Raw genomic sequence first — 14,442 nt, 5'->3', positions numbered from 1 at the left:
ACTGGCAGAAATGTGCTTCTGCCATGAATGCCAAATTTCCATCTGGGATGCGTAATGGTATAATATGTTTAGACTGATCTATTGTGATTAAATTTGGTCTGGCGTGCATCTGTATGTCTGTCAACAACTTCCTCATAATCGCCTTAGACCACTTTTTCAATTTAAAGTTTGTAAAGTTTGGTCGGAATCTTTCTCAAATGAGTGATTTAGTGACAATTTTTTTCCCAGTTGTTTCCTAACAATCTAGACTAGCTCCTAGACTATGTTATATTTTTTTATTATTTTTTTTTAGTTTGATTGTACCAGTCTATTTCGTATGTCCAATAAATAGTTTAGTGCTATCTAAGAACATTATCAATCAATGTCAAATCTGACTGCAGCCAAAGTGATAAAGATCAGTGGTTTACACATCAATGGCTAGCTATATAACTTTTAAGGCTGTGACTAAATACAGAGTTGGTGCGCCCGTGGCTGCTGCATGCAGTTGATTGCTAAAGCAGGGTTTACTGTATGTATCATTTCGTATGTATAATAACAATGTTCCTAACTCATAAGTAACTGGATTATTCCATTTCTTTAGGGCATGCATGCAAGAGTTTGGCACAAAGGCTATATGTTATCCCGAGTACTCGTTTAAGCACATCTGATTCTGAAACAGTAACTGATGTACCAGGCTGTCGTTTATTACCATCAACTGTAGATGTTAGTACGCAGACTACATTAACACTCCCTGTAAACACTGATTGGTAAGTTACCACTTTATTATGTAATACTAAGATTTAGGAGGTATACTATATATACTATATACTTTTTTATGTTTTAGCACTTTTATGGTCATTATATTACTGTACATCATAGTATTTTTTTTTTCAAATTTTCAGTTTGTTTATAAGGTACATTGTTGTTTATAATGTATATGGTTAGGAAGGCATTCTACACATCTCTTTCCAAAAAAATATATATATACATGTACATGTACAATGTACAACTTAATCAATACAGTGTGGTTGTTACTTACCGGTATATCACATGAAGGAGTACTGATTAATATTGATTTGTCTATGCTGTCTATAAAAACAATTAATGGTAAATATGTTTTCTTCAGGGCTGAGGATTGTAAATCTGGTGACTGGGTGTTTATAGAGCCTAAAAAGCAACTTCAGGTATAATGACATTTATATGCTTGATTATTTCACTTTGTCTTTTTTTTTATATACATTGCCTGCAATTTAACATGACCAGGTCACTGACTGAAACGTATGAATGAAATTTAGATTTCTTACTAAAAATGAAATATCAATATTATATCGTATACAAATTGTCTTCAAACTTACGCAATAATATGACATGACTAGAAGTTCAGCAAGCATATTTGACTGCGTATTGTTGTACAATATTTAGTTACTTGCTTTACAGGAAAATGCAAGCATTGCTGCAGATGTACTGAATAAAACAGCACTAAAGCGCTTAAGACATCACCCCAACATGACTCCCAAGGAGAAAGCAGGCTTAATTGACTTACTATGTATGTTTTTTTTAGTTTCTGTGTTCAACAATTTTTATTTTGAAGGAAGGGTACTATTTGCAGATTTGTTCGTACTCTGTTTTGGTACATTCCTTCAATCCAAAGTTCTTGTTCCGCTCACCAGGAAATAGACTCCAAAGCATTTGCATAAGCTCTTCACTTTCACCATAATTAAGTTAAAATATCTAGGTTTAAAACCAGAGTTATATTGTCTCTTCACTGCAGACTTTGCCCCTGAGTGACCAGTGTAGATCAAGATCAGAATACATGGATGGGCAGAAAAAAGGTCTACACTGCTCACTAGGAGTGCTAAAGACTTTTCTCTGTGGTAAGATTCTAAGCAAATTGTATGAATGTGCATAATCTGTGTCTTTTCTATTAATGCATAGGTCAAAGCTGTTTTTGTGGAGTAAGAGTAAAGAATTACTTTAAATAATAACTGTTCAGCTATAATATTAGGAAGTCATGCTTTCTCCAACGGAAAAGTTATTTTTAAGTATGTGACATTTGTCATTGACACATTGTAGGTACTGGAACATCACGCCAGGTAGCCAGGGCTATTATGTCATCATCACTTGCTAATGAAATCAACACACTGATAATATATGACACTGAGATGGATGCTCGTGAGTGTTCGACAAAAGGCAGTATCAAAGTCTAAGAAACTTTAATTGGACAGATATTATTAACGAACTTGTGGTAAAACAAAGCTTCCTTGCTGAAGTGCTGCTTGCAGTGGCACTGCCATCAGGAAAAATAGGAAACACCAAGGCAACAGAAGGGCTGGTTCCTGTCATTGGAACTGTATATGGAATGTTGATGAAACAAAGATTTCATGAACTTTCTGCTATCCAGAAAGTCATATCGATTTCTCTAGCTAATGAACAGGCCCACCAAAAGGTATGATGGTCTTTTTTTTGTTTTTGTGTGTGTGTGTTTTTTTTTCTTGCCTGTTGTTCTCATAAAATGTTACTGTTTTGGAGTTTTAGTTTCATATGTTTCCAAATCTAGAGTATACACAATATAAATATAGAACAGTTTTAAAAGAATTCTAATAGAAATATAATATGATATATATCATTTATTCTAACATGACTCGGTTTGGTTTCCAGTTAAACAAAGAAGGAAATCAAGCTCTGTATATTCTGCGATAAACAACGGTTGACGATAAGAGAGCATTATGACGTCAAATTGCCACATGACGTTCGATAATTACTCCTCGGTAAAATGAAGTCCACCATAATATTTATTAAAATATGTCAATAAGCATGTCAGAATGAAAACAATCGATGCCTTCTCATGATTTATACTCTAATTTACCACGGTTCATCGTTCAGATGCTTCAGTATTTAACCACTCGGGCTAACGCCCTCGTGGTTCAATTCCTACGCATCAGAACTCTGAACCGTGGTAAATCAGACGATAAACCACTCGAAGGCCTTGATTATTTGTTAAATATAATATAATATGTTGAACGCATTTATCTTTAATTTATATATTTTACAATATCCATTCCTTTGTTGCATGTTTCAGATGTTAGAGTTCCAGTTTGGTACATTGTTGTTTTGTTATGAAGTTCATTTTACAACAAATTTTTCAAATTCAGGTAATTACATAACCCGTTTTAAATATTCTGTGTTCAGTTACTTCCATTTGACGGAACTCCAGACTATTTTCTCTCTAGATGTATAAGAAAAATCTGCAGTGATAAGAAAGTCAGTCAAGCTGACATATGTAATGGGAGATTCTTACAAGTATATATATCAAAATAACACAATATTTTGGATATTTTAATTAAATAAATGTGTTACTGTTAAATTTTATTTATGTTTAACTGAGATTAATTATCTTCTAGAGGTTAATCATTTCATAAAACTTTGGTCAAATGATCACCTCATCAAGACGATGTGCAGAACCCATGAGTCAGCCATGCCGGCTCAAGGTCAAGGTCACAACTTAGGGTCAAAGGTTTTGAGCCTTCCATTTTGTGTCCGCTCTATATCTTCTAAACTCCTTGAAGGATTTTCATGAAACTTGGGTCAAATGATCACCTCATCAAGACGATGTGCAGAACCCATGGGTCAGCCTTGTCGGCTCAAGGTCAAGGTCACAACTCAAGGTCAAAGGTTTGAGCCTTCCATTGTGTGTCCGCTCTATATCTCCTAAACCCCTTGAAGGAATTTTATCAAACTTTGGTCAAATGATCACCTCATCAAGACGATGTGCAGAACCCATGAGTCAGTCATGCCGGCTCAAGGTCAAGGTCACAACTTAGGGTCAAAGGTTTTGAGCCTTCCATTTTGTGTCCGCTCTATATCTTCTAAACTCCTTGAAGGATTTTCATGAAACTTGGGTCAAATGATCACCTCATCAAGACGATGTGCAGAACCCATGGGTCAGCCTTGTCGGCTCAAGGTCAAGGTCACAACTCAAGGTCAAAGGTTTGAGCCTTCCATTTTGTGTCCGCTCTATATCTCCTAAACTCCTCAAGGTCAAGGTCACAGCTAAAATTAAAGGTTTACCCTTTCACTATCTATAGCAGTGGCGGGGGATTTAGCTGTCTTTTAGACTGCCTTGTTCACTATGTTCTAAAAAGGGATCATACCATAAGTGTCCTATATAGAAATATATTTATCTTTAATCACAAGTTTTGAATCAGAGAAATAATAATTGTTTAAAAATTCTTTCAAGATTACAACATAAACTTTTCATAAAACATTTTTTATAACAGGTTTATGACCGACTACAGCCACTTGGTGTGTCATTGAGTCACCAAGGAATGTTAGAGACCATGTCAGCAATCTCCAATAGCTTCAATACAGAACTAACAGAGTGTGTTAAACAGGGAAAGAAGTTCCGTATAATAGGGGACAATGTTAATTTTCACATGGGAGTAGCTCAAGCGCGAAAAAATACTGGGAAAGTGAGCCACATGGAACACTGGTTTGGCTCGGCTGCAATTGTTCAAAATGTATCATTTCCTGATTTACCAGGAACACATCCACAACATGACCTTCGGTATTTACCTGCAGCAACTTTCATGCTTGATGAACATGAATGGAATGGCATCATGTTTAAGTTTTCTTTAATCATGACTAGGATTCTAGTTGATTTCTTCCCATGGCTGAAGTTTGCTAAGTCTGCAGTCAGTCAAGTCATTGATGACATACCTGAGGGGCTAAAAGAACCAAACCTAGTTATACCTCTCCCCATTTTACATAAAAATGAACAGAAGTACGCTGAAGTTGTGGATATCTTAGACTCATATCAGGAATTGTGTGAGACAACATATGAAGCTGCTGAAAAGCCATTACAGGAAGTCCACATAGGTGGTGACCAACTCACACGAGAGCGTTTTTCTGGAGCTAAGCGGCTTAGAGCTGCAGCTCTTTCAGAAACGGAGCGATTTGAGAGTCTTTTTCCAATTACATTTGAATTGTTTCATTTGCAAATGACTGTTTTGACTACCTTCTATCAGATATTGTATGATACACAAAACACAGACTCTTTCACACTACACAGTCAAAAGATTCGTTTGTTAAGGAAGGATGCAGATGGGAATGATGTGAAAAACCACTATGACAGCTGTAGAGAATTAGCAGTTTCTGTAATAAAAGCTTATGTAATAGAAGCAGCATGTGAGCAGTTTGGACTTCCAGACACTGAAGTAGTACCAGAAAACATTCCAGAATACCAGAATATGTCCAATGAGGAGATTAAGCTTTGGCTAGTGAGTCAAGTCAGTCCAATCATTATCAGTATTTGTTCAGTCAGTAGGGATGTAATGAATGGGAATTACGTTGAAAACACCAATACAGATAAAATAAACTGCTATGGCAAAACTGTGATAGAATTAGGCTTAGTTTACATGGAATTATGTGACATTGTAAAGGCACCAAGTCGTGACCGTCTGTTATGTTTGATGAAGTACCTTTTGCTGATATTAAAAGGACACAACAATAAATCAAAATATGCACTAGAACTTCTTCGGTTTTTAAGTCAACAATTGGCACTTTTAAGTGAACGAGCAGCAAATGAGGTCTGTTATGGACTTTTTGTTAACACTGGAAAATCTATTATTCCAGCTGATATGCAAATGGAACATTTGGTAAGGTTGACAAAATGCCATTTACGAACAATGTGCTCTAATGTAACTGACTCTTCTCTAGCTAAACGAAGCAGTGCTTTCTTTGGAATGGACGAGATATCCAAAAACATTGATAAAGAAACATCTTCAATTAAGCGTTCACAAAAGCATAAAAGGCTTTCTTCTATAGAGGACGAACAGAAAATTATCAAAGAGCTTAGGGTAGTAAGACCCTTTTTAAATATACCAGGTCGACATACTGAAACCTTGAAAATGACAAAGAACCCTATAACAAAATTAAATATGGAGGCTTTGATCAAATGGATTGAACAGTATAAATTGAAATTCTATTATGAGCTGTAGAGTGAAATTGTTATACAAAAGTAAGTGACGGGTATGTTTTGCATGTGAAAATGATACAAAGTCTAGATTTTTCATAATATCTGACTGGCATGGTGTGGAATACACTCGTCATGCTCATTTTGTGACATTATATAAATATCATACGGCTACGTGTGACATTGATATTGTCAACCGAGGGCAGAATGTCACCTGAGGCGAAAGCACAGTGGTGACATTCTGTTTCAAGGGTTGACAATATCAATGTCGCACACGCTGTTGTATGATATGATATGATAAATTAGGCACATGAAAAAGTTATAAAGTGTTTAATTCATTTAATACAACAGTTTCATATTTAGTGGGGTAATCACCTGTGTACACATTGAATAATGACGTCTTTACAATATGACATTGTGTACAAGGGAGGCAATCATGTGTCAAAAAAATTGAAGCAGTTATTTGCCCTTATATGACATTCAAAATAACAGCGCGGTCTCATGACCAAAAAGGTTGAAAATGTTTCTTACAGACAAAACATCTCTTTTTCGGGTAATGTGATTTTACCATTGTAGACAAAAGTGAGGTATAATAAAATTTATTGGGTGATAACATTTTCAGAACAGGATATTTCAGTGATTAAATATTGAGACAGTTTTAATTAATCTTCTCATTGGACATGATCTGGTATAGTAAGTAATAAAAAATATCACCTCATGCATTAAAATAAAGGCTTTTTCATACTTACCAACCTGTTTAAGATACCTGTATGAAGAAACCGCTTGCATTAAGGTGCCATATTTTTCAGTGCAAACATAAAGATTAAGAAACAAAACATGTTCAAGACACTGTTTTATTATGATATCATATTTTAAAACCCCAGTGTCTCTTTAGACTGTACATTATGCAATTGATAGTTTATCAAAGTCCCATTCCAGTCCATGCTCGGGTTGACACCTGTTGCAGCAAACAGAAGGTTTTTGAACTGCTTTGAAGCCAAAGTATTCATTGATCAATTCTCTATAGCACCTTTCACCCCTGCAGTATACTTTCATTTCATTTCGCATGTGTTGAGCCGCCAGATCATTATTATTATAATACAGGATAGCTTGAGCAGAGGTATCTGACCTCCCTGATCTTCCTATCTCTTGAACATAGGCTGCAATATTTAATGCATTTATTTGTTATTTTGTGGCTTTTTCAAATTAAAGTTACATTACGATAGTCAAAAAAGGTTAGAAAACTAACAAAGACTTGCATATTTTTTAGTAATCTTCTTATTTTAAGGATTAAAAACATCTTATAAATATTTACTAAAAATTGTGATGGTCACTTACAGCAGTAATATAACTTTAAGTGTAGCTACAAGAAAGTGTGTATACTGACATATTTATCTGTAACACTATTATTCTAGTCAAAACATGTTCCTATGTTGTAAGAAATTTGTTTCTTTTTTATTAGTCCAATACAAAAGGTTGAGTATTTAACCCTTCTCTTGCTACATTTCTAAAATGGACTTCTCCATCTTATAATTTGGACAGTACCATTTAGAGTTCATAGTGGTCATGAAAAATTTAATGACTGTATTATTGTACTGAATAGCAAACAGTGCAGATCATGATCAGACTGCATGAATGTGCAGGCTGATTTTGATCTGCACTGGTTGCAAAGGCAAATACAATTGCACTTAGCAAGGGAAGTGTTAAACACTTTATTTATTAATTACAACTTACTTTAAAAACATGTCAAAACATGTTCCTATATTTGTAAGAAATTGTATTGTTTCTTTTTCATTAGGTCACACTAAAAAGGTGGAGTATTTAACCCTTCTCTTGCTACATTTCTAAAATGGAATGCTCCATCTTTCAATTTGTACAATAGCAGTTATAATTCATTGGGATATTCATGAAAAATTTATTGACTGTTTTATTGTATTGAATAGCAAACAGTGCAGATCATGATCAGACTGCATGGATGTGCAGGCTGATCTTGATCTGCACTGGTCGCAAAGGCAAAAACAATTGCACTTAGCAAGGGAAGTGTTAAACACTTTATTAATTACAACTTACTTTCCAGTGTAGTCGGTGGGCCTGCATGTATGACACGTCTTACATATTTTAAGTCTGCCCCCATTCCCAGTGCCACTGATGAAATAATGAGGCGGATACAACTGTCTGCCTTTTGTAAACTTGAAATAATCATGTCTTTCAGCTGTGTATAATGGAATACAGGAATCAATAAATTAAGGTTGTTTCAGTATAATAAATATATTGAATCTATATGTTTGTTTCTTATCTTATGTTAAGTAAACTGAGTTTTATTCCCCCGGTAGCATATAGTAATTGCACTGTCCATCAGTTAATTAGTCCGTTAGTTAATTAGTCTGTTTGTCCGCTTAATAACTTTTGAATGGAATGATAGATTGAATTTATTTTTGGTGCATGAGTATATATCCAAAAAGTACAGGTCAAGTTGTTTCTTCAGGTCCAGTAATTTTGATTGAGATATGGCAAATTTGACAAAAATGCCTTGTCTGCCCAGTAACTTTTGAAAGGATTCATGGATTGAATTCATAATAGAGTAATATAAATAAAAAAACATATTCTAAATGTACAGTGAAAGGATTACCTGTCCTGAACCTTTTTCCATTGAAGAGTGAAACATGACCACTCGTGCATTCTGTTGTGTCTTATCACCTGCATAAAAGTTGTCTGCTAGAAGTTGTCTCGCCATTTCGTATCCATATCTAATCCACTGCATTGACTTGCAATAAACCACAGTAAGAGGAAATGCATCAAGTTGACAATTCAGCTCTGTGATAACATGACTAAAAATGAAGTCATATGGGCTACTAGCTGTGTTTCCTTTAGTATTTGGACTTGGTCTTTTCTTTACAATGAGTTCAATGTTGTCTTTGGCAGGACTGGCACATATTATCTGACAGTTTTTCATTAAAAGGTTTGAAATGATCTGTTTCGGCCCAGACTCTGTGACTGTTGCTGACAATGCTAATACCTGGCATTTGAAAACTGATCTTAAATTTGACAAATTTCTGTATTCTGGTCTGAACTCGTCTCCCCATTGAAGAATACAGTGTGCCTCGTCAACCACCAAATAGATTTTCCTTGTATTTAATCTGTCGGATGTAAAGGCATCATTCAGTTCTCTGCTCTGTAATATTTCTTCGGGATGACTGAAAACATAACTAATCTCACCACTTTTAAGTCTAGAAATGTCATTCACTCCTGAAAAACACATTGCCATACCACAAAGTTTTTGTACTTGTTGCTTTATTATTGCATTAAGTGGAGCAATTACAATGACTAAGCAACCATGATCTATAAAAGGAAGCAGTTCATATATCAATGATTTTCCATATCCAGTTGGGAGGGAACATATACAATCCTTTCCACTGATTAAAACTGTTATTGCTTTTTCCTGTAACTCTTTCAAACTTTTCAAGTCTGATCTGAAGATTTTGTTGTATTCAGATATAGCAGCTGAGTAATTTCTATTCTGAAAACAAGATCACCCACATGTTTTGAAACAAAATGTATAAAGTATATAGACTGTAACAGGTCCAGGAAAGTCGCAAATTAGCTATATAGCTAAATCTAGCTATATATAGCTAGAAATAGCTATAAAACCAATAACGACTTGTGAAAACCAAATATAAAATAGTTATTATCCCATTTAAATGGTTTATGAGACAAAAACACAATCACAAAGAATGTAGATTTATGCAGTTTCAGTTTCAATACATGTTGCGAGTTTTTGCTATAAGTCATTTTTAAATTTGTCTTATACTACGATGATTATCATAAGTGAAAAATTCAGTGATGATTTTTCGCAAAATATTGCGGCAATTATTGAAAATGTGAATACAAAGATCTTGGTTTTGTGTTATTGTCTTTCAACTTATAAACCTTTTGGGCGTGATTATGACCATTTTGCATTATATTGGTATTGGTATTGGTTTTATAGCTACTTCTAGCTATATATAGTGCTTGATTTAGCTATATAGCTAATTTGTGACTCTTCTGAGACCTGTGTATGGCTAATACTGACAAATGTCCTGGGTATCTGGTCCCCCTTCATGCTTAGACAATGAATAAAAATGCATAACTGCATTCTAAACGCTTGCTCTAAGCACAAAGTATTATCTGCTTAATTGCAGGGGTATCATTGGATCCCATCCAACTCATTGTCGCCAGATTTTGGACGAAATGTATAAAGAATATAGACTGTATGGCTAATACTGACAAATGTCCTGGGTATCTGGTCCCCCTTCATGCTTAAACAATGAATGAAAATGCATAATTGCATTTTAAACCTTGCACTAAGCACAAAGTATTATCTGCTTAATTGCAGGGGTATCATTGGATCCCATCATACTCATTGTCGCCAGATTTTGGACGAAATATTAGATTAACAAATTAGATTCTACATTCTCCTTCATATATTCTTCCTTAACTTTTCAGATAATCGACATTTCTAAACTGCAGTGTATGCCTTTAGAACGATTTGTGTTGTGTATTTTGATATCCGAAATGTTTATGGAAAAATAACATGTCCGAAAACTATCCACTTACTATCAAAGCATTTTCTGTATATTCGAACATGATCATAACAAAATGAACTTACAGGGCATTAAACACAATGTAAATATATTAAATTATCAAGTTTGATCGACGTGATCTGTGTTAAATCATTATTTCTTAATACCTGACAACAGTCAATGGGCGCCGCCATGTTTCGTCCTTGCCTGACGTACTGTTTGCAGTACGACGGGAACCAGACTAGCGAGTTCGATCCTCGGGCGGGGCGTATGTTCTCCGTGACTATTTGATAAACGACATTGTGTCTGAAATCATTAGTCCGCCACCTCTGATTCATGTGGGGAAGTGGGCAGTTACTTGCGGAGAACAGGTTTGTACTGGTACAGAATCCAGGAACATTGGTTAGGTTAACTGCCCGCCGTTACATGACTGAAATACTGTTGAAAATCGGCGTTAAACCCCCCCCCCCCCCCCCAAAAAAAGAAGACTAGGTGACACCTATTGTTTTTTGGGTCACTCCATCAAAGGTCACGGTCACAGGGGACTGAGCATGAAGAGCCACTTGACCAAGAATGTTGAAAATTAATAGGATGATTGGAGGTGCAGAGTAGATGACCCCTAATGATTTTAGGGTCACTTAATCAAAGGTAAAAGTCACAGGGGTCTCAAGAATGAAAACCGTATCCAGTTCATAACTTGAGAACCACTAGGCCCAGAATGTTGACTCTTAGTGGGTTGATAGGACATGCCAAGTAGATGATACCTATTGCAGTCAACCACCGGTGTCTCCTTGACTTTCGCTCCTGTCCCCTATTGACTTCTTGCATATACGGCTATGCGTTGGGGGAGACATGCGATTTTTAGCTCACCTGAACACTCAGGATGATCTATTGTGATCGCTCACCGTCCGGTGTCCGTCCACACTTTCCTTTAAACGAAAGGACAAAGCCCTATATATTAAAGATAAGTTTTGCATTTTCAGTGACAAATTTTCTAAGCTTTATTATGAGACAGCTATTCTAAAAATTCTCATTTTTCTGATCACTCACTTGATTTGCAATAAGATGTAGTGCATTTTTCAATAGGACACGAAACAGATGTATCTTGTAATCACTGTCGTAGTTTTCCTTTAATTGAGGCAACTCATCAGTTTGCACTGTACACATTAATCAGCAGAATCAATAAATATGTGGTCACCCAATCATAATGAGCTGTCTGTAAGACTAAAGTATTTCAAATTTCCGAACATATCACTTTTCCCTGTATGCATATACAGTAGAATTCCGCTATTAAGACCACCCATGGTTCTTTGTAAAACTGGTCTTATTAGCGGTCTGGTCTGATTAGTGGACAAGGCTATACGGGGAAGGTCTGGCAGATAATAACACATTTGAATACAATCAAGACGCAATAATGGCAAACACAGTGTTCAATTTATATGTAGCTTTATTTTCTTACGGATCAAACTGTGTATTAATTAAGGACGCACTTAACTGATAATGATTTGAATTTTGTTCAATTAAAGACAATTACAACAATATCAAACCTTTTCAAAACTTCATTCTCCGCTGAAATCCCAAACGTATTTACATTAATAATAACAAACAAACACCGTTTAGATCTAATTAAATCCGTTTTAATCCAGTCAATTCGATCAGCGGGCATTCGTCTAATTACAAACAAATAAATTTTCAACAATTTCTTATGTTAAAATAGCGATGTAAAACAACAAACATCTTTAAATAACAATTTCAGACAATCAAACAGTTTGATACATTGTTTTGATAACGTTTAAAGACTTGTTAGCAATTAACGGATAAATACACAATGTACACGCTTAACGTGTTAACACGATGTCGCATGTGTTAATTCCCGCGGCGATTCGCGGTAACATACAGAAAAATTTGAGTGGTCGTAATTGCGGTGATTAATTAAGTGTGAAAAAATCAAACAGTTCTGAAATTGGTGGTCGCATTAGTGGATTAGCGGTTATTAAATTGAACTACCTGCTTATGTTTGAACGATATTTGTGTGGCATTAATATGGCGAAAGGTGACATAAGAAAATCATTTTGATACTCATGTACGGTTATAGGAGCAGAAATAATATTCATAAAGTTAGAATTAGCATTATAAAACTCTTCACCTTTAAATGAAACTTCTTATACTTTGCTTGTGCCCACCCGCTTAGCTCAGTAGGGAGAGCGTTGGTCTACGGATCGCGGGGTTTGCATGAGTTCGATCCCTGGGCGGGACGTATGTTCTCTGTGACAATTTGGTAAAAGTCACGGTGTCTGAAATATTTCGTCCGCTACCTCTGATTCATGTGGGGAAGTTGGTAGTTACTTGCGGAAAACAGGTTTGTACTGGTACAGAATCAAGAAACACTGGTAAGGTTAACTGCTCGTCGTTTCATGACTGAAATACTGTTGAAAAACGGCGTTATCCACACCCCCCCCCCCCCCCCCAAAAAAAAAAATACTTTGCTTGAGGGTTTAGTCCTTGGACAGCAGGAAGTCATTTATAAGCGCTAAATTAACCGCAAACCATACAAAGTAGGCCGACCATCGTGAGCAGGGTCTTTGTAATGAGTAATTCGAACGAAGGTGGTCGTGGCGATCTACCCTGCCCATGAACTTGTTGGCCTCTGCGATAGGTTTTGGGCATTAATACGTAGTGCGTCTACATTCCCCCTTTGTTGTTCGTTATTTATGCTCAACTGTGCAGTCTTTTCCATTACATATGGGACTGTAGTAAGTATTGAATTTGTAGACATGCCATTTGTCTTTCCATGTATTCGCAAGAAGACTGCCATCCTTCATGTGTCTTTCCATGGACTCACCATGTTTGAGATTGTGGATTTTGTGGTCCTATTTCCTTCTTTGTTTTTGATCTCTTTAGTTCATATTTCCAAAATGAAACAATAAAGGAGACAAATTACTACCACAAAGTATTGCTAGACAATTCCAGAACAGTTAATAAGTTTGCAGTGTTATAATATTAAACGCAATATATGAGCAGAAATTTGATATTGAATTTCTCGCTCATGAAGTGTCTCGTATCAAACAGTTAATTTGATTTTTAGTCATTGAGTCTCTTCATTGTTGCCCTTGCTGTAGCCATTTTTTTGCCTTCCAACAACGATGAAATATTTGCACGGCCATATTCAGTAAGTTGGTTGCATAGCCTGAAATGTTGAAATCATCTTCTGAATAATTTAGAACAGCATCGATGACTTACAAAAGAAAGAAAAGTCATGTTTAAAAAGGACATTATTTGTACTTGCATTTCACCGCAACGAATACTGGGTGAGTAGCTGAGTAGCAAAGACTTGCAACATTCCACCTTTCGCCAATTCGCTTGGCTAAAAAACTACCCATTTGTCTCTGTATAGTTCCCGACTTGTCCTCTTGGATAGTTTTGTGTTTTCTTTCGTGCCCTCTTTTCATTTCTATTTGTTGTATGCTGACCAAACCACAATGCAGCCACAAACTACGGACAGCATTTGGCGCTCCAGGGGTTAGCAACTGGTACCCCTTCGTAATTTTTGTCCTCGATTACAATCGGAAAGAAATTTAAGCGTGTTTTTAACTGCTTTAATTTATATATATATATAACCAGAGTTTTGCCTAGCTAGCATAATATGCCCATTTGAAAACATGGCACATGGCTGTAAAATTTGAAAACACCAGTTACTTTCATGGTGTGATATTCGTGTGTTCTACAGGAGGAAACATGTAAGGGTTATATTCTTTGAAAGAGAATAGTCATACGTGTTGCGGGCATTAAAGTGCGTTCGAAGCACCATCAGACAGGATTGGAGGAGTCAAGTTAAATGATTTTGTAGCACAGATTTGACTGAAAGAGGGAAATAAAGGTATATAATTAAAATTATTGCAAGTCAGATGAGAGTTGGCAGCAGGCTGAGTGGTC

At 35.9% G+C, this 14,442-nt stretch overlaps 2 protein-coding genes across 2 annotated transcripts; one reads left to right on the top strand and one right to left on the bottom strand.

Annotated features, from left to right (window-relative positions):
• The first annotated feature begins 2,192 nt into the window (after positions 1-2,192).
• On the top strand, positions 2,193-8,230 carry LOC123528628 (uncharacterized). Its single transcript, XM_053549536.1, has 3 exons — positions 2,193-2,425; positions 3,059-3,131; positions 4,257-8,230. The coding sequence occupies exons 2-3, from the start codon at positions 3,096-3,098 to the stop codon at positions 5,973-5,975; spliced, it is 1,755 nt and encodes a 584-aa protein (XP_053405511.1). The 5' UTR covers positions 2,193-2,425; positions 3,059-3,095; the 3' UTR covers positions 5,976-8,230.
• On the bottom strand, positions 6,854-10,713 carry LOC123529145 (uncharacterized). Its single transcript, XM_045309364.2, has 4 exons — positions 10,677-10,713; positions 8,580-9,467; positions 8,021-8,162; positions 6,854-7,110 (listed from the first exon to the last, which is right to left on the bottom strand). Exons 1-4 carry the CDS (start codon positions 10,701-10,703, stop codon positions 6,854-6,856), a joined length of 1,314 nt encoding a protein of 437 aa, XP_045165299.2. The 5' UTR covers positions 10,704-10,713.
• Between the last annotated feature and the right edge of the window lie 3,729 nt (positions 10,714-14,442).

This window comes from Mercenaria mercenaria, chromosome 8 (genome assembly GCF_021730395.1).
Source record: "Mercenaria mercenaria strain notata chromosome 8, MADL_Memer_1, whole genome shotgun sequence".
NCBI classification, from domain to species: Eukaryota; Metazoa; Mollusca; class Bivalvia; order Venerida; family Veneridae; genus Mercenaria; species Mercenaria mercenaria.
Note: the sequence above shows the minus strand (reverse complement) of the source record. Positions and strands in the feature narration are given on the sequence as shown.

Coding starts and splice junctions, on each gene's coding strand:
- LOC123528628 (XM_053549536.1), top strand. CDS start 3,096: ATGAAGTTCATTTTACAACAAATTTTTCAAATTCAG. Junction 3,132..4,256: donor AACAAATTTTTCAAATTCAG/GTAATTACATAA, acceptor TTTTTATAACAG/GTTTATGACCGACTACAGCC.
- LOC123529145 (XM_045309364.2), bottom strand. CDS start 10,703: ATGGCGGCGCCCATTGACTGTTGTCAG. Junction 9,468..10,676: donor CGCCCATTGACTGTTGTCAG/GTATTAAGAAAT, acceptor TCTTGTTTTCAG/AATAGAAATTACTCAGCTGC. Junction 8,163..8,579: donor TGGAAAAAGGTTCAGGACAG/GTAATCCTTTCA, acceptor CATTATACACAG/CTGAAAGACATGATTATTTC.